Here is a 16,915-nt window from a genome sequence, read left to right as displayed (position 1 = left end):
AAGATCTAGGGGTCAAGGAAAGGGGACGTCAAAATAAACTGAATGATCGACGCTATTTTTTTACGCAGACAAATACCGTTGTTTATTGTTTATAAGTACATATGAGAGTTTGTATCTTTATTTAATTTTAGCATTTGTAAAGAATATTACAAAAATTGAATAGAGCCCCCTTATTGGACTCTTGGTTTGAGCTACTCGGCTTTTAAACGTGAGGGTGTTTTCTATTGGCTGAGAGGTTGTGACGTTTAAAGTTTGCGGCGTCGTGCACCTCTCCGAAGTGGGCAGCTTTCGGTCAAGTATTTTTAATGAAACTAATGTACATTTTAAAAAAATATACATACATACAACATAAGCAACTGAATGGATGGATGAATGAATACAAGTATGTTTTTGGTGAAAAGAGGCGCGGTTTTTCTTGTTTTGTACCCAATTAATACACCACCAGTCAAACCAGTACAGTACTACAATAGTTTTGAGAATCTACGTTTCGCTTGTTGAAATTCTGACTAAACAAGTTTTGTTTTTTTCATGAATATGTTCACTTTACTGTACAAAAAACAACCAAAGCAAGGCATTGGTCTTCATTGCGATTTTAATAAAAATCGTAAAGACAAATTACTTCTTTACATAGATGGTCACACAATTCCATTATTTCAAAATACAGTACAAAAATAAGAAACCAAAGGGGAACAAAAAGATGATACCAAATGCAATAAATAGTGGAAAATATTACACCTATTACAGTACATGCACAGTGAAGTGTAGGATCAAACATTCGTGTGTAGTCCTTTTTTTTTTTAGTGCATTCCACGAAAATTCAGCATTATGTTGTCCGATTCCTCTTGCTTGCCGATTCCAGTTTGGAAAATTGCCTTCCTGATGTAACTTCAATAAAAGTTTCCTGGATTACTTTGCCTCACATTCTCATGCTCACTATAGCTTTCGTACTCGGGATCCACCTGCTCTTCTTTGATGGCAATCCTCTTTGCATCTTCTGCCCAACAAACAAGCAATAAAAATAAGTAACTAAATAAATGGAAGGAATCCAGCGATTCCTGGATGCGGCGATGGTTTACCTTTAGCTTGCTGCAGGTCAAAAGAATAGTCGGTCTCCAGCACCTCACGGCGGGGTACGACACCTTTCATGTGGTCTCGCAGCTCTTTCAGCTTGATGTAGAAGTGCACTTTGTCCTGTGCGCGGGGGAACTGGGCACAACGAGGACTGGAGGAAGGCATCAAGTAGCACACCTAGACCCAAAAGGAACAAAGTTTGGCTTCTTCGTGATGGTTGTTTGTAATTTGTGGATGTGGTGTGTCATGTACCGTTTCGGTGTCTGGGATCTTGTAGGGCTGCAAGCCAAAGTCTAGGTTCTTGGCCTTCACGCCAAAGATTTCCTTGCAGAATATTTCGTAAATACCTAACAGGATAAAAGATGTATTATTCTTATGTCATACAGACAGAATACAAGCCATATGTAGCTTTGGGGAAGTCATATTAAATATATATGCATTTTCTTTTCTGTAGGTTTTATGGCCACTTTCCATGAAATTTAAGACCTCGTTCAACCATTACAACTGGGCAGCATAGGAGTTTTATAATACTGTATAGTTTTCTCACATGATGTACCTTTTCCATTAAAAGCTGCTATCAGCGGCTTGTATTTTTGCAGCTTTTCAAGCAGCTGTCGCCCTCCTTCACGGATCTCCTTACTGGGAAGAAAAACACAAGAAGCTTCAATGTCTTTTTACATACCAAAATGCATCAACTGAAATGGTAACATTTATTTTATTTAAAAAAAACATGAGCCCTAATCACCTGGAAAGGTCTTTGCTGCCAGGTGTGGTCCTCTCTACCATGTTTGTAAAGCCGATGCCGTATTTCTCCGGCAGGCTCTCATCATGCATGAAGTTCAGCTGCTGCTCAGTGAAACCTGACAGAAATAAGCATTTCCCTGCAGACAAAGCAGGATAGATTGCTCTGTCATTTTATTTCTTTTCAAGACACAGAGCCATTATTTTAGAAGGGTGACAATATTTAAAACCTAAAAAATACATTTGTAAAAATGTATTTAAAATTTTTAAAAATTAATATCGGTTGCACAAGTGCTCAAAGTTGGTAAACTAGGCTAATCATGAAAAATAGTTCAGTAAAGAAGACATACAGAAATGGTTGCCAGGGTTGGGGTAGTGGTGTCCTTTATAGGCCGACATCAGTCCTGGATTAATTCCAATCTGAGGAGAAATATTACCATAGAAATCCATCCAAAAGAAAATCACACGCTCTTCAGTCAAAAAAATAAAATACCCTGACCAGGTGTCTTCTGAGAATTGTGCACACGTTTCATGATTAAGGAATTCGTATACGGTATGCTCTTTATAACTCACGATCAAAATGTCAAGATTGTAGGTAATAACGTCAGGCAGCGTTTTGGCCATAACCTCAGCCACTGACATGCCGTTGAAGCGATTCAGCGTCCTTTTGGCCTTCTTTGCCGCAGCCTCGCTTGCATCCTCCTCTTCCTCTTTTACCGTTCCTCCTCCTCCTCCACCTCCTACTTCACGCGGATTCTTGGGCGGGCGGCCTCGCTTTTTCTTCACCGGCGTCACCACTAAGAAAAAATGCCAGACACCTCATGGAAAATGTACTTTGTCATTCCTTGTATACAAAGCCCAAAAACATTCATCCATCCATTTCCTATCGTGCTTGACTGCAGAGAATGGTTTAAAAATGTGTGTGGGGGTTGGGGGAGAAGCACATCACATTAACCTTGAGGTGGAGTAGCAGGTGGAGGTTGGTGCTGAACATTGAGCTCCTCCTCCTGTGTTGAATGTTGATACTGGGGTTGGTGGTGTTGTACTGCATGTTCAAACTGAGGCCCCTGCTGCTGCTGTTGTACTGGATATTGTTGTTGTTGGTGCAGGTAAGCAGGATGCTGATCTTGCTGGTAGACGGGCTCCTGGTAGTGGGAGTAGTTCTGATAAAACTGCTCCTGGCAGAGCGGCTGTTCCCTGTGTACCGACAGTTCGGCCATGACGGGCTCATCCCTTAGCCCCTCGCTATAGTGGTTGTGGTGGGACATTACATGCTGAACCTCAGGGTGCTGCTGGCTTGACTGGTACCTTGGAACAAGATTTTAAGCATTTAGTTGCATATCCTGGATACCCAGAATGAGATTCATGTACTCGTATGCTCATTGTCCTCGCTCGTGGTATGGAGGTGTCAACTAGTGCACAATTTTGCCTCCTGTTAACATGTCGTTGTCCAACTAGTGTGCTAAAATACCATCCATGTTACAAAATAATGTCCTACTATTTGCCTGTAGTTATAGTCAAAACCCGAAAATGACAGTTTTGTTGTTGTACAGTGCCTTTGAGTACTACGAGAAGCACTCTCAAATAAAATGTGCTTTCAAATAAAATGTATTATTCATTCATTCATTCATTCATTCATCTTCCGTACCGCTTGATCCTCACTAGGGTCGCGGGGGGGCTGGAGCCTATCCCAGCTGTCTTCGGGCAGTAGGCGGGGGACACCCTGGATCGGTTGCCAGCCAATCGCAGGGCACACAGAAACGAACAACCATCCACGCTCACATTCACACCTAGGGACAATTTAGAGTGTTCAATCAGCCTGCCATGCATGTTTTTGGAATGTGGGAGGAAACCGAAGCACCCGGGGAAAACCCACGCAGGCCCGGGGAGAACATGCAAACTCCACACAGGGAGGCCGGAGCTGGAATCGAACCCGGTACCTCTGCACTGTGAAGCCGACGTGCTAACCACTGGACTACCGGGCCGCCCAAATGTATTATTGTTATTTCAAAATATAGGTGTTATAGGCACTAGTGGTTTCGGTACTTCGGTGACTACTCAAAGGTTGGGTATTCGTACTGGTATCGGTCTGAAAAAAAGCAATTTCAAACATCCGAATTATCTCACTTGTGAGAATAAAGAGTGTACGAGTTCATGGACCTGATGATAGATAAATGCTCAAACTGCTTTCCTTAAAAGAGTACGACACAAGAGGACACTTGAAATTTGGTGATCCATGCAGAAACATCATGACTGCACAACACCAATTGATATTCATTCATTAGACTACTCAAAAAATGTGGGAATAGAGATTTGGGGTGAAAGTTGAGGATGAACCTAAAAACACGATATTCTTTTATAGGTTATTTTAAACCTTAAATTGAATATCAAGGATCTCGACCCAAATGTGATATGAAGTGACTGTAGGAGGCAAAAAAAGTGGAAATAGCATCTGCTGTGAATATTTATATATAAAGTTGTGCAAAAAGTACAGAAACACTCAGTAGTCGGACAACAGCTCCGATGTTAAATTAACTTCAAAGACTTTTAGGTTCATCCTGAAATGTCTTCCAAATGTAGAACATCCCTGGTTTTGGTTTTTGTGAGTCGTGCATATACAACCAACATGCAAAATAAAATCATAAAAAACGATGCTGTTGTGTACTAATGCCACTGCATTCACGAAAATGACAAATAAAAGGGAAAAATGAAAACATGACAAATCGAGATGATGACTGCATTCCTCGGAGATGGGCCACTTGCAGGGAAAACTCACCACTGCTGGAAATAATCCGTGGGCACCGTCAATGGTGTAAACTCGTTTTCCTCCATACTAACTGCTGATTTACTTGACAAAAACATTAACATTCATTGGGTTGCCGTGACAATGGTTCGCTTAGGCGTGAGAGGAACGAAGCTAAGCCGTGTAAAAAAATGCTAGCAAAAAACATCGACGGACAATGGCACTTGTCGGTCTGCGTTATGTTTAACAGACGCTTTTAAATTAGAAGCTTCTTGTGCGATAAAACTATCAGATATGTGTGATATTTGACATACCTGTCATACATTTTATGGCTTCTGATTTTGAGGCTTGGGGGCAGGAAAGCGATTCCAAAACAAAGAACATTTAAACTTTGCGACGTGTTCGCTTACTGCCACCTAAAGGTCGGAAGGCGAACCGTTTCCTTCTTCTTCGTCGTCTCGTGCTCTTGGCAATAACGCACACTACCGCCACTCATTGGGAAAAAAGGAGAATTGCGTTCGTTGATGCAATGAATGCAACCCGGATGTAATCTTTTCATAATGTGACCCGTTCGTGTCGCGATGACCGACAATCCTTGAGAATGAGTTATAAACAACTTGTTCACAAGTCTGGTAATGGATTAGTCTAGCAAGGTTGGTAAACAGACGTTAAAGTCTGGAACGCTTACTTTGTTAGGCACCTCTTTATTATTAAAACGTGAGTAGTACAGCCAGATCGCTTCTCAATTTAACAACGTGCAGTTTTGACATTGATGGCATGGCACATGTTTGTTCACAGTCTGCAAGTGTGCATGGTGTCCTCGTTGAAGCAGCGCAAAAATGCCCGCTGGGGTGTCGTGGACTCGTTACCTAAGGATGTACGGAGCCAGTATACTGGCCATGTTTGCAGGGGCACAGGCGGTCCACCAGTACTACTTACCCGACCTGGTGAGAGGGCTGAATTGAAGGAGACGCATTATCTTAAATATTCAATGAGATTTTATACCGCCCGAAGGCTTTATATCTTAAGTAGTCATTAAGTAGTCATGTTTTCATGCCATAAGACTTGTTAGTATTCTTATACAGTAGTAATTTTTCGAGTTAATACAAATAACTTAGACATTTAGCTGTCGGCTAGTATTCCACTGCTTTATAAATTTTAAGCTGTTGCCGTGGTGCTGCCGAACATACCGGTATCAAGGTTGATAAAGCAGGTATAGTATGGAAGTGAAAATGATGGTATTGTGACAACGCTAAATGACCTCTCTGAGTTGTTCAAGTCAATCTTCGCTTTAAAAGTAATGCACACGTAGATCGTTTGTTTCTGAAACTGTGCTTTTCTTTTTCCATCAGACTATACCAGAGGTCCCACCAAAGCCTGGCGAGCTTCGGACCGAATTGCGAGGCTTCAAACTCAGAGAAGCAGCTGCACAGCAGCAAATGGAAACAAAACCTAAGATGAACTAATATGGAAATAATATATATATATATATAATGGAAATGGTCTCAGGGCAGGGCATATTTATCACAGACAGTAATCATTGGTTTCAACATATTTGTAGGTAGACAACTGTGTGAACATTAAATGGACTTTTCAGAGTCTGGTGTTTTGTTTTGTTTTGTTTTTAAAGAAACAGACCGCTCCAAAATGTCAGGAACATTTCAGATGTTATTTGAACATCTGAAATTTATTTGAGGTTATCCAGCACTTTAAATGGTGGCAGGTGCGCTGACTCCTATGTAACATAAATTTGAATATAAGATGGGGGGCCGGGGGTTGATGGCTGGATGTGTAAAAAAAAAAGCATTTTTTTGTTGCCTGATATTTGTGTAATTGTTTTATATGAATCAAACAAGTTTAGCAACATTTATTTATGTACGATATAAACGGGGTTTATTGTTTTAAATTTGTTGAAACACATTGTCAGACCCTTTTTTTGGTGAAGCAGGGTCGTATCTTAGCAACCGACATCAACAAGCAGGATGGATGACAAGATGGCGACCGAACGAGAGAAAGAAGCTTCTGCATACTTGGAAAAACACAAAATCTTCGATCTCATGAAAAACCTCACCAGCATGCTCTTCTTTTATAGACCCGGTTAGCCTTTTATGTATTACAAGCAACAGTTTTTTTTTCCAGGGCACTTTTTGAGGTAAAACGACTCGTTTTTACCAGATAGTTAGCTAATAGCTAGCACTTCGCTGTTAACTGTTGAACTGTTCTCGGATTCAATCAATTTTTTCATCATCGTATAAGTACATTTAGTTTCTCAGATATTTTTTGTCTTTACAAACTTTATAAACATTCTGTAAATGTACAGACGTTCAATGACATTTATTTTTCTTCATTTTAATATACTTGATGATTAATAATATTTGAACCACTTAAGTGAACTTGGATAATTCCCGATGCTCTGCTTGTTTGGAATCGCTCATTAGTCATCCTTTTTGTTTCGCTTTTAACTGATTCAGACTACCTTAGCTTTTATTCTGAACATAGCATTTTAGCATTTTTTTTTACATTTTAAGCTTGTTTCGGTTTGATTGGACGTCACTTTTTCATCTGTTTTACAAATTTTATCTATTTTAATTATGTCGTTTGATATCTTACTCAATCCATTGGCCTTTTTGTACACATTAGTATTCATGGATAAGCAGTTATCCATGGAATATGGATGCATGCACTCCTAGTCTTTTTTGGCAAAAGGCTTCCTTGTACTTAGTTATCCTTTCAGTTGATAGGCATATCAACTTGGAATGATTTGTCCTTTTTATTCAGATGATCCCAAAGAGTTTCTGATCGAGAAACTCACACAACTAAAACAAGCTCGAGATAGTGGCCAAAAGGCTCCCAGTCTCCTCAGCCCTTCTAACCTGGATGCAGCGTTTGGTATAGTGGACCCAGCCAATGAAAGACATGTCTCGTTTGCACAGTACAAACAGGGTGAGCGTGTCACAACTCATGAAAATATTTTTTTCATCATACTGTACTATTAAAAGAGCCTTATATTTTCCGCAGCTCTCATCTCATTGGGCATGAAAGACATAAATGAGTATCCGGACGGCGTAAACGAAGACAAAATATCGTATGATACTTTCATAACAGAAGGGTAAGAGAGGTTATGATAATTTTTTTTCGTACTTCAATGATTTAAAAATATAACATCATGTTCTCTTATTGTTACAGGATGCTTAGCTTGGAGAAATGCTCAGCGACATACAAACAACCTTAAACTTAACATTTACTCCTAAAAGTAACAGCTTATTTGTCTCTTTATACACTTTTGCAATGTTTTTCTAGTATTCGCTGTGATACAGACCAACATGATTGCATGACATTATTTTATAACAATTCAGACCCTGATAAATAAAAGAATAAAACAGCAAAACATATTTGAGTTGGAATTTTTTTTTTCTTAAACAGGCACGCTGGGTATTCATGTGGTCCTTGAAAGCTACCCGGTGCACGCTGGTAGCATATTGGTGGCCCCGGCTATACAGTATCTACAGCAGTCTTTTGATGCTAAGTGCTCATGGCAATTATTGGAGCAAATATTTGCTTATACTTAAAGACATGAACACTTAAAGACATGAACACCGATGAAAATATGCACGGAAGCTAGTCCCCCACCATCACCCCGTCCCTCATACATTCCCTTGTTTCACCGCCTTCATTGTTTATGTCTTGTGACCTGTTGTAACTGTCATATGCTTGTGCAGGAGTTTTTTGCCTCACTCAAATTATCCTCAAAATGAGGGTAGTTCGAGCGTGTTTTTTTGTCCTCCTCTCCCTCCCTTGTGGTTTCTTTCTGGCTTTCGGTTGAGTGAACGCTGACGCGTTTTGGCTGCCGCTGCTCAACCCGTATTGTTTTGTGTTTTTTGTTATTGTAAAGTGTCCTTGGGTGTCTTGAAAGGCGCTTATACATAAAATGTATTATTATTATTATTATTATTACTGATGCAGTGGGATGAATTACAGTAGTATATGGAATTGCGGACAGTAGTGCAAGTAAATTGTTTATGATCTACATTTCATGATCTGAACTCTTATACATTTTTCACACATCCATTTGACAGAATGATTAGTAGCATTGAGACGATCTGATTTTACTTTTATACCTTTACTGAATTTTATTTCCTGTGTTTCCTGACATTGTATTTTTAAAAAAAGATATATTTACTGTATTTTATGTCTGCGTATTCATGTTTACTGCATTTCTATTTTAAATTGTTATCTGTACATGTTAATATACTTACTGTATATATTTTTGTATTTAACGTCATTTTATCATCAAACGAGCAATGGCCTAGTGATGGGAATTCCGGCTCCTTTTAGAGAGCCGGCTCTTTTGGATCGGCTCCCTAAAAAGAGCCGGCTCTTTCGGCTCCCAAATGGCTCCTCAGTTTTTTTGTTGCTTAAATTAATTTAATACCAAAAATAACGTAATATTATGTGTAAAATGAAGTACTAATGCAAAAATTAGACATTATATCAAATATTTATTATTTATATGGCTTTATTTATATTCTTCTGAACATACTCAACATGGAGTGCTACAAAAATAAAAACAAAGTACAAAGACCCATCTCAAAACAAGGTCGTCAAAAACTTCCAATCTCTGAATTTGTATATTTATAAGCTTTTAACTAGTTACAGTAAAATATAAGTAAGCTTTGAATACCACACAACAAATTATAAATTTAAATTTGTAAAACAAAAAGAAAAAAGCAGCATCCAGGTGAAGGTTTTAGCTTGTCTTTAGCGAAGATTGGCATGAAGAAAAACCAAGTACCTCAGCTTTGAGGGGTTGATCCTGTTTCTCCTCTCTGTTAATATTTGCCCTGTTTTGGAGAAGATTCTCTCTGATGGGGACAGATGTTGCGACAACACACAGCCAACACAAAATGGATGAAAATCGCTTGCAATCATTTTACCCAGTTCCTCGTCAATTGTGTTCAGTTTTGCTGGTTTTATAGCTTTTTGCATAAAGTTGCTCATAGAGCTCTGGGTTGTACATCTAGGCAGTTGTGACATTGCGGCAGCAGCAACAGTTGCAGACACACTAGCACCTTCATTAATAGCTGGTTCCCTTGCTTGTCTTTTCTCTTCAAATTGTACTGATGGGTGGACATTTCTGATGTGCCTGTGCAGGTTATTTGTAGAGCCTGATCTATGGGATATTTTAACCTTGCACAGTCTACACGCTGCCTTTGAACTATCAATTAAATTGAAATGAGTCCATATTTCACTGCGTTTCCTATCCATTTTCTAACCTTTCCACTTTCCACCGTGTTTTTTTTCACTAACGAGCTCTCTCGTCTGTCTTGTTCGCGTGCTGCTTAGTGTGCTGCTGTGTGTGTCTCTTCTCTAACCCCTCCCCCTTCTCTAAACTGTAGCGCGCGCGCACGTGTGTGTATGCGTGTGTGTGTGTGCGCGCGCGCGTGTGAGTGTGTGTGTGTGTGTGTGTGTAACCCTCTCCTCCCGGCTCCCAATGAGGAGCCGGCTCCCAATGAGGTGGGAGCCGGCTCCCATCGTTCACTTCAAAGAGCCGGCTCTGGGAGCCGGCTCGTTCGCGAACGACACATCACTAGGTTTGAGTGGCCGCCTGCTGGTAGGCGTGGCCAAGCCGAATTCCGGAAATGACATGGCTGCCTCCTTGCGTGAAGCTCTTTCTCCTGTCTCCGCGTAATAGTCTTGAGTTTTTGCTTTTTGCGTGTGGACCCCCTCTGGCAACTGTCGCTGTTTTCCATCGGGTCGCCGTCGCGTGGATCTAAGCATGGGCACCGTCCACGCCAGGGTAAGAAAATGCGACGGCAACGCGTTGCTTTGGGCGTTTGACCTCTCGGCGTGTGTGGCTGCTGAGGAGAAAAAGGGAGGCCCTCGGTGACAGCGTCCACCCTTCAACGAGATTTGGGGCATTGGTGGCTAATGCACGGCGCTTGTTTGTCGAGCAAAGTATGCACATTTGGGCCTCCTCAATCACATCTTGTCCACCGTGCAATGCTGACGCTTTAGGTTTCCTTTATATGTGCCAGCTCGTTGTCTTCTTGACACCAGTATTTTATTTCTTTATTTTTATCTGGGAGTGGAAACACTGACGTATTGTAAGATGTACTGTGTTGTACACTCAATGACATTTTGTTGGATAGACTCCGACTGTATAATGAGATGTATCAAGACTACATGATGAGCAGAATCAGTCATTTAAGTTTATTGTCCTTGTACTTGTGTGAAGAACATTCACATGTACTCAACCAATATTGTTTTGAAACCTTTTTTACCTGCACTATTTTGTCCTTTAGTCCTATTCAAGCCATTCAAAGTCTATTTACATGCTCCTTCAGGACGTCGCTCATCTATAAAACTATTTGGCAAGTTCCTGAAATTGCCATCATTTTCACTATATCGCATTTAGCATTACAAATGGGATAAATATTTGCCATTGACACTCCCCTTCCATATTTCTTGACTGATTAAAATCCTTCCATCTTTAGGTCTCACATTCTACACGTTATTAATTCAATTCATTCCACAGCATTTCATGTCGGTGTCAGCTGCTCATGTTTCACGCGCAATTTCTCCGAAAAATGCATCCTGAAGTTTGCAGCGTCTAAAACAACAACTGCTTTCGGATTGTGTGATTAAAGTAGGCTACAATGCAGAGATTGCTATATTATACAGTAACATAATGATTGTCTTTGTAAAACCTAACTTGTTTGATGCAACTCCTCTTGTATTGCATGCCATTCGAAAGACTGGATAATGTAGGTGAACCTAATGGAGTGTGCATAACAAAAGAAATACTTGTGCAAATAACTTATTATTCCATAGATAATATCTTTCAGGAAATGATGTAATTGTTTCACTTGAGTCACAGCGTGTCTCTGATGGTCTTTTCTTTTCAACGTGGTGTTGCAGAGCCTGGACCCTCTGCCCATGCAGGGTCCTGAGCTGGGAGTTCACGCTGACGACATTGAGCCTCCTGATATGGACCAGGAACCCAAGCAGGAAATTCTGGAAAACAAGGATGTAAGATCCATGTGGTTGTCAAACACGCCACAAAACAACGTTGTGAAATGATATTTCCTTCTGTTCCTTTAATATCCAAAGGTGGTGGTCCAGCGGGTGCATATAGACGGGCTCGGGAGGACCAAGGAGGACCTGCTTTCCTATGAGATCTCTGATGTTTTCCGAGCAAGGAATTTAATTGATGTACGTACTGGAAATCAAAGGGAAACTACAGCATGTTAACTGACTCTACACTGCTGCTTTGTTATTTCAGGTAATGAAAAGATCCCACGAAGCCAGGCAGAAGCTGCTTCGTCTTGGAATCTTCCGGAAAGTTGAAGTCGTTATTGACACCTCCAGGGGTACATCAGCCACAAAATACGACACTATACACGAGTCACATCACATTGGGGTTATTTGGATGTTGTGTAAAATTTGCAGCTGAACCTAAAAATTCACTATAATATTTTTGGGTGAATTCAATTTGAGCTTCTCAAAACTTTTGAAAGGACACACCAACTGTTCAATGTTTATTTTCTTTTTGCATTTTGGTTTTCTCGAAACTAAGGGTTGAACGGTTGTTTGATCATAAATGGATCAACATGTTTCCTGGTACAATTACAACTGGTTCTTAAAAAGTCCATTCCATCAATGCCGTTCACATTTTAACATCATTTGATCAAGATGACACTCTAAAAATTGGCTTCGATTGCAGCAGAGAGACTAGTAGAGTAACAGAAAGGCACAGAAGTGGACAGTTTGGAAAATAATGAATTGTTTAAAAAAACAACAAAAAACAACAATCAATTCAAATCCAATCCAAGTTTATTTGTGGAGCACTTCTAGAGCTCGCTTTTGCTACTGCTTATATTTCAGGTGAAGACGCTCTCCCCAACGGCCTCGATGTGACGTTCGAGGTCACCGAGCTGAGGCGGATGACCGGCAGTTACAACACTATGGTCGGGAACAATGAAGGAAGCATGGTGAGTGCGGAATTGGATGGACGGTCTCGCTTGAATTGGCGCAACTAAACGATGGTACAATAATGCTTCACGGCAGGTGCTCGGAATGAAGCTGCCCAATGTGTTTGGCCGGGCCGAGAAGCTCACCTTTCAGTTCTCCTACGGCACCAAAGAGACATCCTACGGCCTTTCCTTTTTCAAACCGCAAGTGGGGAACTTTGAACGCAAGTAAGTATCTTTTTAGTGTCATGTGTTGACAATTAGGAGCGTAACACGACGTATACTTGTGTATGCATTTTTTGCCGTGACATTTATAACTTGCCTCGCCTTCTGCATAGTTTCAGTGTATACTGAATACTGAAATCATGACGAAGAGAGAGTGAATCTTCGTTTTAGAAATAGAAGCCAAACTATTGCCACTATCCGAAATAGAAATCCCATTACTAGATTTATTAGCGGTCGCTTGCATCAAGATTCTCCGATTGCTTTACAATACATCTGATAATCTTTTTTTTGCCGTGTAATAGGAGAGGAATGTTGTTGTTGTTTTTTTTTCCTCTCCCCTCAGCATCACACTCAACGCCTACAAAGTAACCGGACAGTTTCCGTGGAGTTCGCTGAGGGAGACGGATCGTGGCGTCTCAGCCGAGCTAAATGTAAAAGACGACAAATCTTCGTACGATCGTCACTGTCATTGTGGAAAAGGATTTTAATGTCTTGCTGTCCATCCTTGTTCAGTTTCCTCTATGGAAGACCAACCAAACCCTGAAGTGGGAAGGCGTGTGGAGAGATTTAGGATGTCTGGCTCGCACCGCCTCCTTCGCTGTTCGGGAGGAGAGTGGACATTCTCTCAAGTCTTCACTCGCGGTATTTTGGCTTCAAGTCCCACATGACATAATTTCATTCTCACAAGAAACGCACAGCTGCAAACAACAACAAGGTTATGTACTATAAAAGACAATCAGGTTACACAAATAATTTAATTTCAAATGAACCCTTTTATAGTGAGGATCAAGCGGTTCGGAAAATGGATGGATGGATGAACCCTTTTATGCACCCTATAACCTGAGAACATGATAAACTGTCCACTGTAGTAACTGCTGTCCCTCAAAGGGTTAAACAGTTTTTAAAAATGACTTTGAAACTACAGTAAGGTTATATAAATTATTTCTGTAATATACCTGATTTAAAAAAAAAAAGTACACAACGAGTGAAGCATTTAATAATTTGGGTGTGTGACTTAAGGGCAACAAAGACCCCAATTCAATCATCTCAAAACGTTAGAATACGGTAGCAAATAAACAGCCCAAATTATTATTATTTTTTTTTAAGCATGCCATGGTCATCGACACCAGAAACTCCTCCATCCTGCCAAGGAAAGGCGGCCTCTTGAAAATCCATCAGGTCGGTTGCAGACCGCACGCCTTAAACCACAACCACATGAATGACCTAATTTACGGAATATTTGATGTGACGTGTAGGAGCTTGCTGGTTACACGGGAGGAGATGCCAGTTTCCTCAAGGAGGACTTTGAAATTCAGCTCAATAAAAGCCTCTTCTGGGACTCTGTGAGATTTACACTTTTTATTTTTTTTAACCTGTAAAAATGATCACAGTTTATATTAGAATTGTCTTCACCAAAGCCTCATATTTGTTTTTTTTTTCCTTCCAGGTTCTGTCTGCCTCCTTGTGGGGCGGTTTGCTGTTGCCTATTGGTGACAAGCCAACAAGCATAGCAGACAGGTACTTCATATTTTCTTGTACTCCTTTTGTCATTGCGAATCCGCCAAATAACCATCAAAAATTGGACACTCTATGGGTGGGGGAGGTAGATAGCTCGATCGATCAATCGCTAGATAATGTTGTGGGAGTCTCCACAATGGGAATGGCATAAGTCAAAGCAAAGCAGACTTTTTATTTATTTATAACCTTTAAAAAAATGCTTGCAGCCTCTCTGTCATAACTTCCTATTTCATCCCTCCAGGTTTTATCTGGGTGGCCCGACCAGTATTCGAGGTTTCAGCATGTACAGCATGGGCCCGCAAAGTGAAGGTGAGATGGTTGGCCACGCTGTTAGCATGGATGCTAATTTTTAAATTATTTTCATCTTTTTTTCGTTTGTTTGTTTGTTTGTTTTGTTTTTTAATTTGTATGACAGGCGATTACCTAGGAGGAGAAGCTTACTGGGCAGGCGGCGTTCACCTCTACACTCCGCTGCCCTTCCGGCCTGGCAGGGGGGGCTTTGGCGACCTCTTCCGAACGCATTTCTTCCTCAACGCCGGGAACCTTTGTAACCTTAACTACGGTGGGTTAGATCCTAAAAAACAAACATAAAAAAAACTGAAGGTGAACATCCACTTGACCGTAATATTGAGTTCAAAATGTTAAAAATGACACGTGAGGCATAATTTTGAAGTGACTAGCCCTTTTCAATCATGTCATTCATCTTTGAACCTTTACCTTTTAATGGTTAACTTCTTTTTACATTACGAATATTAAAACAAGACGTCGGTGATGCACCTCACCTTTGCAATACTCCTTCGTCTTTAAACTCTTTCAACTTATGTTTACAGATACCTGCAGAATGTTACTTAAAACGGTTTCGTTTGATCAATATGCTGAAAAATATGGTGTTAGGAGGTTGTATATCAAAACTAATTGAACCTACTCCAATAAATAAATAAATAGATGAATAAGGATCATTGTGTTTCTCATGCTTAGGGGAGGGCCCTCAAGCACATTTGAAGAAGCTGGCAGAGTGCATCCGCTGGTCATATGGGCTTGGCATCGTGTTGCGTTTAGGCAACATTGCCAGACTGGAGCTGAATTACTGCATTCCCATGGGAGTTCAGAGTGGAGACAGGTAAAGATGCTATCGATGTACAAATGCCATCTTGATGTTCTCAGGTGGGAGGTTTGGTTTTCATTGAAAGGAAACGTACTTTGTTTTTCACAACGGCATTGTGATACCTACGAAAAATTAAGTATGTGCCAGCTGTCGTGGATATTAAAAGTCTACACGCCCTTGTGCAAATGTGCCAGGCTTTTGTGATATGATAAAGGGCAGAAGTAAATAATTTTAAAGAAAAAGCTTTGAAATTATTTACCTCACTCACGGGTGCAAGGGCAGGCTTTCAAGACTACTATTTGTATCCAAGACATGGGAAAGTCACATTTCCATAAAATGCCCCCAACCAACAAGTTTAACCAAACTTGATCATTCATTGTTTTCTTTTGACTGCTGTCTTCCAGGATATGTGATGGGGTCCAATTTGGGGCAGGAATACGGTTCCTCTGAAGCCGCCATTCAACAGGAATGCCAATCTTGTTGCTGAAAGGAAAGACCGCTTGTCGTAGATGTTTGTTTGCAACTTATCACTTTGTTGATAAACATGTTTGCACTGAATTAGCATCGCTCTGTGTTTATTCATTGGAGAGCTCAACAAGTCATCAAGCTACAAGGTGAAGATGAACGGCTACCAATTGAGTATAATGCTCTGTAGATGTACAAATAAGTTTGGATCCCTTGATAACCAACAACCTTTGGTGTTTAAAAAATTTCCGTCCATCTTAAATCATACAGGCAATGTATTAATTTTTTCTGTTGTTAAGGGCAGGTGCATCTCATGTAATAAGCAATTACTTCACCTACAATTACATAAAAAATACGTTGATGCCAAAGAACATATCTTTTTCACATTATTGAATTATATATATATATATATATATATATATATATATATATATATATATATATATATGGTAGTCCAGTGGTTAGCACGTGGGCTTCACAGTGCAGAGGTACCGGGTTCGATTCCAGCTCTGGCCTCCCTGTGTGGAGTTTGCATGTTCTCCCCGGGCCTGCGTGGGTTTTCTCCGGGTGCTCCGGTTTCCTCCCACATTCCAAAAATATGCATGGCAGGCTGATTGAACACTCTACATTGTCCCTAGGTGTGAGTGTGAGTGCGAATGGTTGTTCGTCTCTGTGTGCCCTGCGATTGGTTGGCAACCGATTCCGGGTGTCCCCCGCCTACTGCCCGGAGACAGCTGGGATAGGCTCCAGCACCCCCCGCGACCCTAGTGAGGATCAAGCGGCTCGGAAGACGAATGAATGAATGAATGAACAAACCATGAAAAACCAACTTATTTTCACACACTGTCCTTTTAAGTAACTGTGCATTTCTGAGTTTACGTTTTATTTTACTCGAGTTGGTTAAACCAATATTTCTAAAATTACACTTGCCACTTCTGAATACAAAATGGATGTATGAATGGATGCATGCGTCAAATGAGCGCCATAACCGCGCGGCATTTTTTGCTCCATTTTGTATCACGTGTTTCTTCATCTCGCCTTGTGGTTGGCCAAACCTGCACATGCGCATCGTCGTCA

General features: G+C 40.7%; 3 protein-coding genes across 9 annotated transcripts; 2 read left to right on the top strand and 1 right to left on the bottom strand.

The window, feature by feature from the left end:
- Positions 1-574: 574 nt before the first annotated feature.
- On the bottom strand, positions 575-5,018 carry tdg.2 (thymine DNA glycosylase, tandem duplicate 2). Of its 5 annotated transcripts, none has more exons than XM_052060493.1 (9): positions 4,870-4,971; positions 4,589-4,660; positions 2,768-3,120; positions 2,163-2,609; positions 1,817-1,952; positions 1,628-1,710; positions 1,324-1,418; positions 1,077-1,248; positions 575-994 (listed from the first exon to the last, which is right to left on the bottom strand). In XM_052060493.1, exons 1-9 carry the CDS (start codon positions 4,878-4,880, stop codon positions 888-890), a joined length of 1,476 nt encoding a protein of 491 aa, XP_051916453.1. In that variant the 5' UTR covers positions 4,881-4,971; the 3' UTR covers positions 575-887. The 5 variants fall into 5 exon arrangements, with proteins under 5 accessions (XP_051916453.1, XP_051916457.1, XP_051916455.1 ...); XM_052060497.1 differs by having other exon boundaries at positions 2,163-2,232; positions 2,386-2,609; positions 4,589-4,945; XM_052060495.1 differs by lacking the exon at positions 4,589-4,660 and having other exon boundaries at positions 4,870-5,018.
- A 25-nt stretch (positions 5,019-5,043) lies between these two features.
- LOC127597468 (protein brawnin) lies at positions 5,044-7,947 on the top strand. Of its 3 annotated transcripts, XM_052060521.1 has the most exons (5): positions 5,062-5,208; positions 5,908-6,652; positions 7,334-7,498; positions 7,574-7,664; positions 7,742-7,947. In XM_052060521.1, exons 2-5 carry the CDS (start codon positions 6,538-6,540, stop codon positions 7,785-7,787), a joined length of 417 nt encoding a protein of 138 aa, XP_051916481.1. In that variant the 5' UTR covers positions 5,062-5,208; positions 5,908-6,537; the 3' UTR covers positions 7,788-7,947. The 3 variants fall into 3 exon arrangements, with proteins under 3 accessions (XP_051916483.1, XP_051916481.1, XP_051916482.1); XM_052060523.1 differs by lacking the exons at positions 7,334-7,498; positions 7,574-7,664; positions 7,742-7,947 and adding an exon at positions 5,354-5,502 and having other exon boundaries at positions 5,044-5,208; positions 5,908-6,153; XM_052060522.1 differs by lacking the exons at positions 7,334-7,498; positions 7,574-7,664; positions 7,742-7,947 and adding an exon at positions 5,354-5,502 and having other exon boundaries at positions 5,087-5,272; positions 5,908-6,153.
- A 2,233-nt stretch (positions 7,948-10,180) lies between these two features.
- On the top strand, positions 10,181-15,931 carry samm50 (SAMM50 sorting and assembly machinery component). The gene is made up of 15 exons (XM_052060501.1): positions 10,181-10,352; positions 11,474-11,584; positions 11,666-11,767; positions 11,838-11,925; positions 12,440-12,546; positions 12,623-12,753; positions 13,094-13,181; positions 13,264-13,392; positions 13,858-13,929; positions 14,007-14,093; positions 14,198-14,268; positions 14,510-14,577; positions 14,684-14,830; positions 15,247-15,388; positions 15,778-15,931. Exons 1-15 carry the CDS (start codon positions 10,332-10,334, stop codon positions 15,821-15,823), a joined length of 1,410 nt encoding a protein of 469 aa, XP_051916461.1. The 5' UTR covers positions 10,181-10,331; the 3' UTR covers positions 15,824-15,931.
- Positions 15,932-16,915: the final 984 nt, after the last annotated feature.

The sequence above is a fragment of the Hippocampus zosterae genome, chromosome 3, assembly GCF_025434085.1.
Source record: "Hippocampus zosterae strain Florida chromosome 3, ASM2543408v3, whole genome shotgun sequence".
Lineage (NCBI taxonomy): Eukaryota > Metazoa > Chordata > Actinopteri > Syngnathiformes > Syngnathidae > Hippocampus > Hippocampus zosterae.
This window is presented reverse-complemented; position numbering and strand designations above follow the sequence as displayed.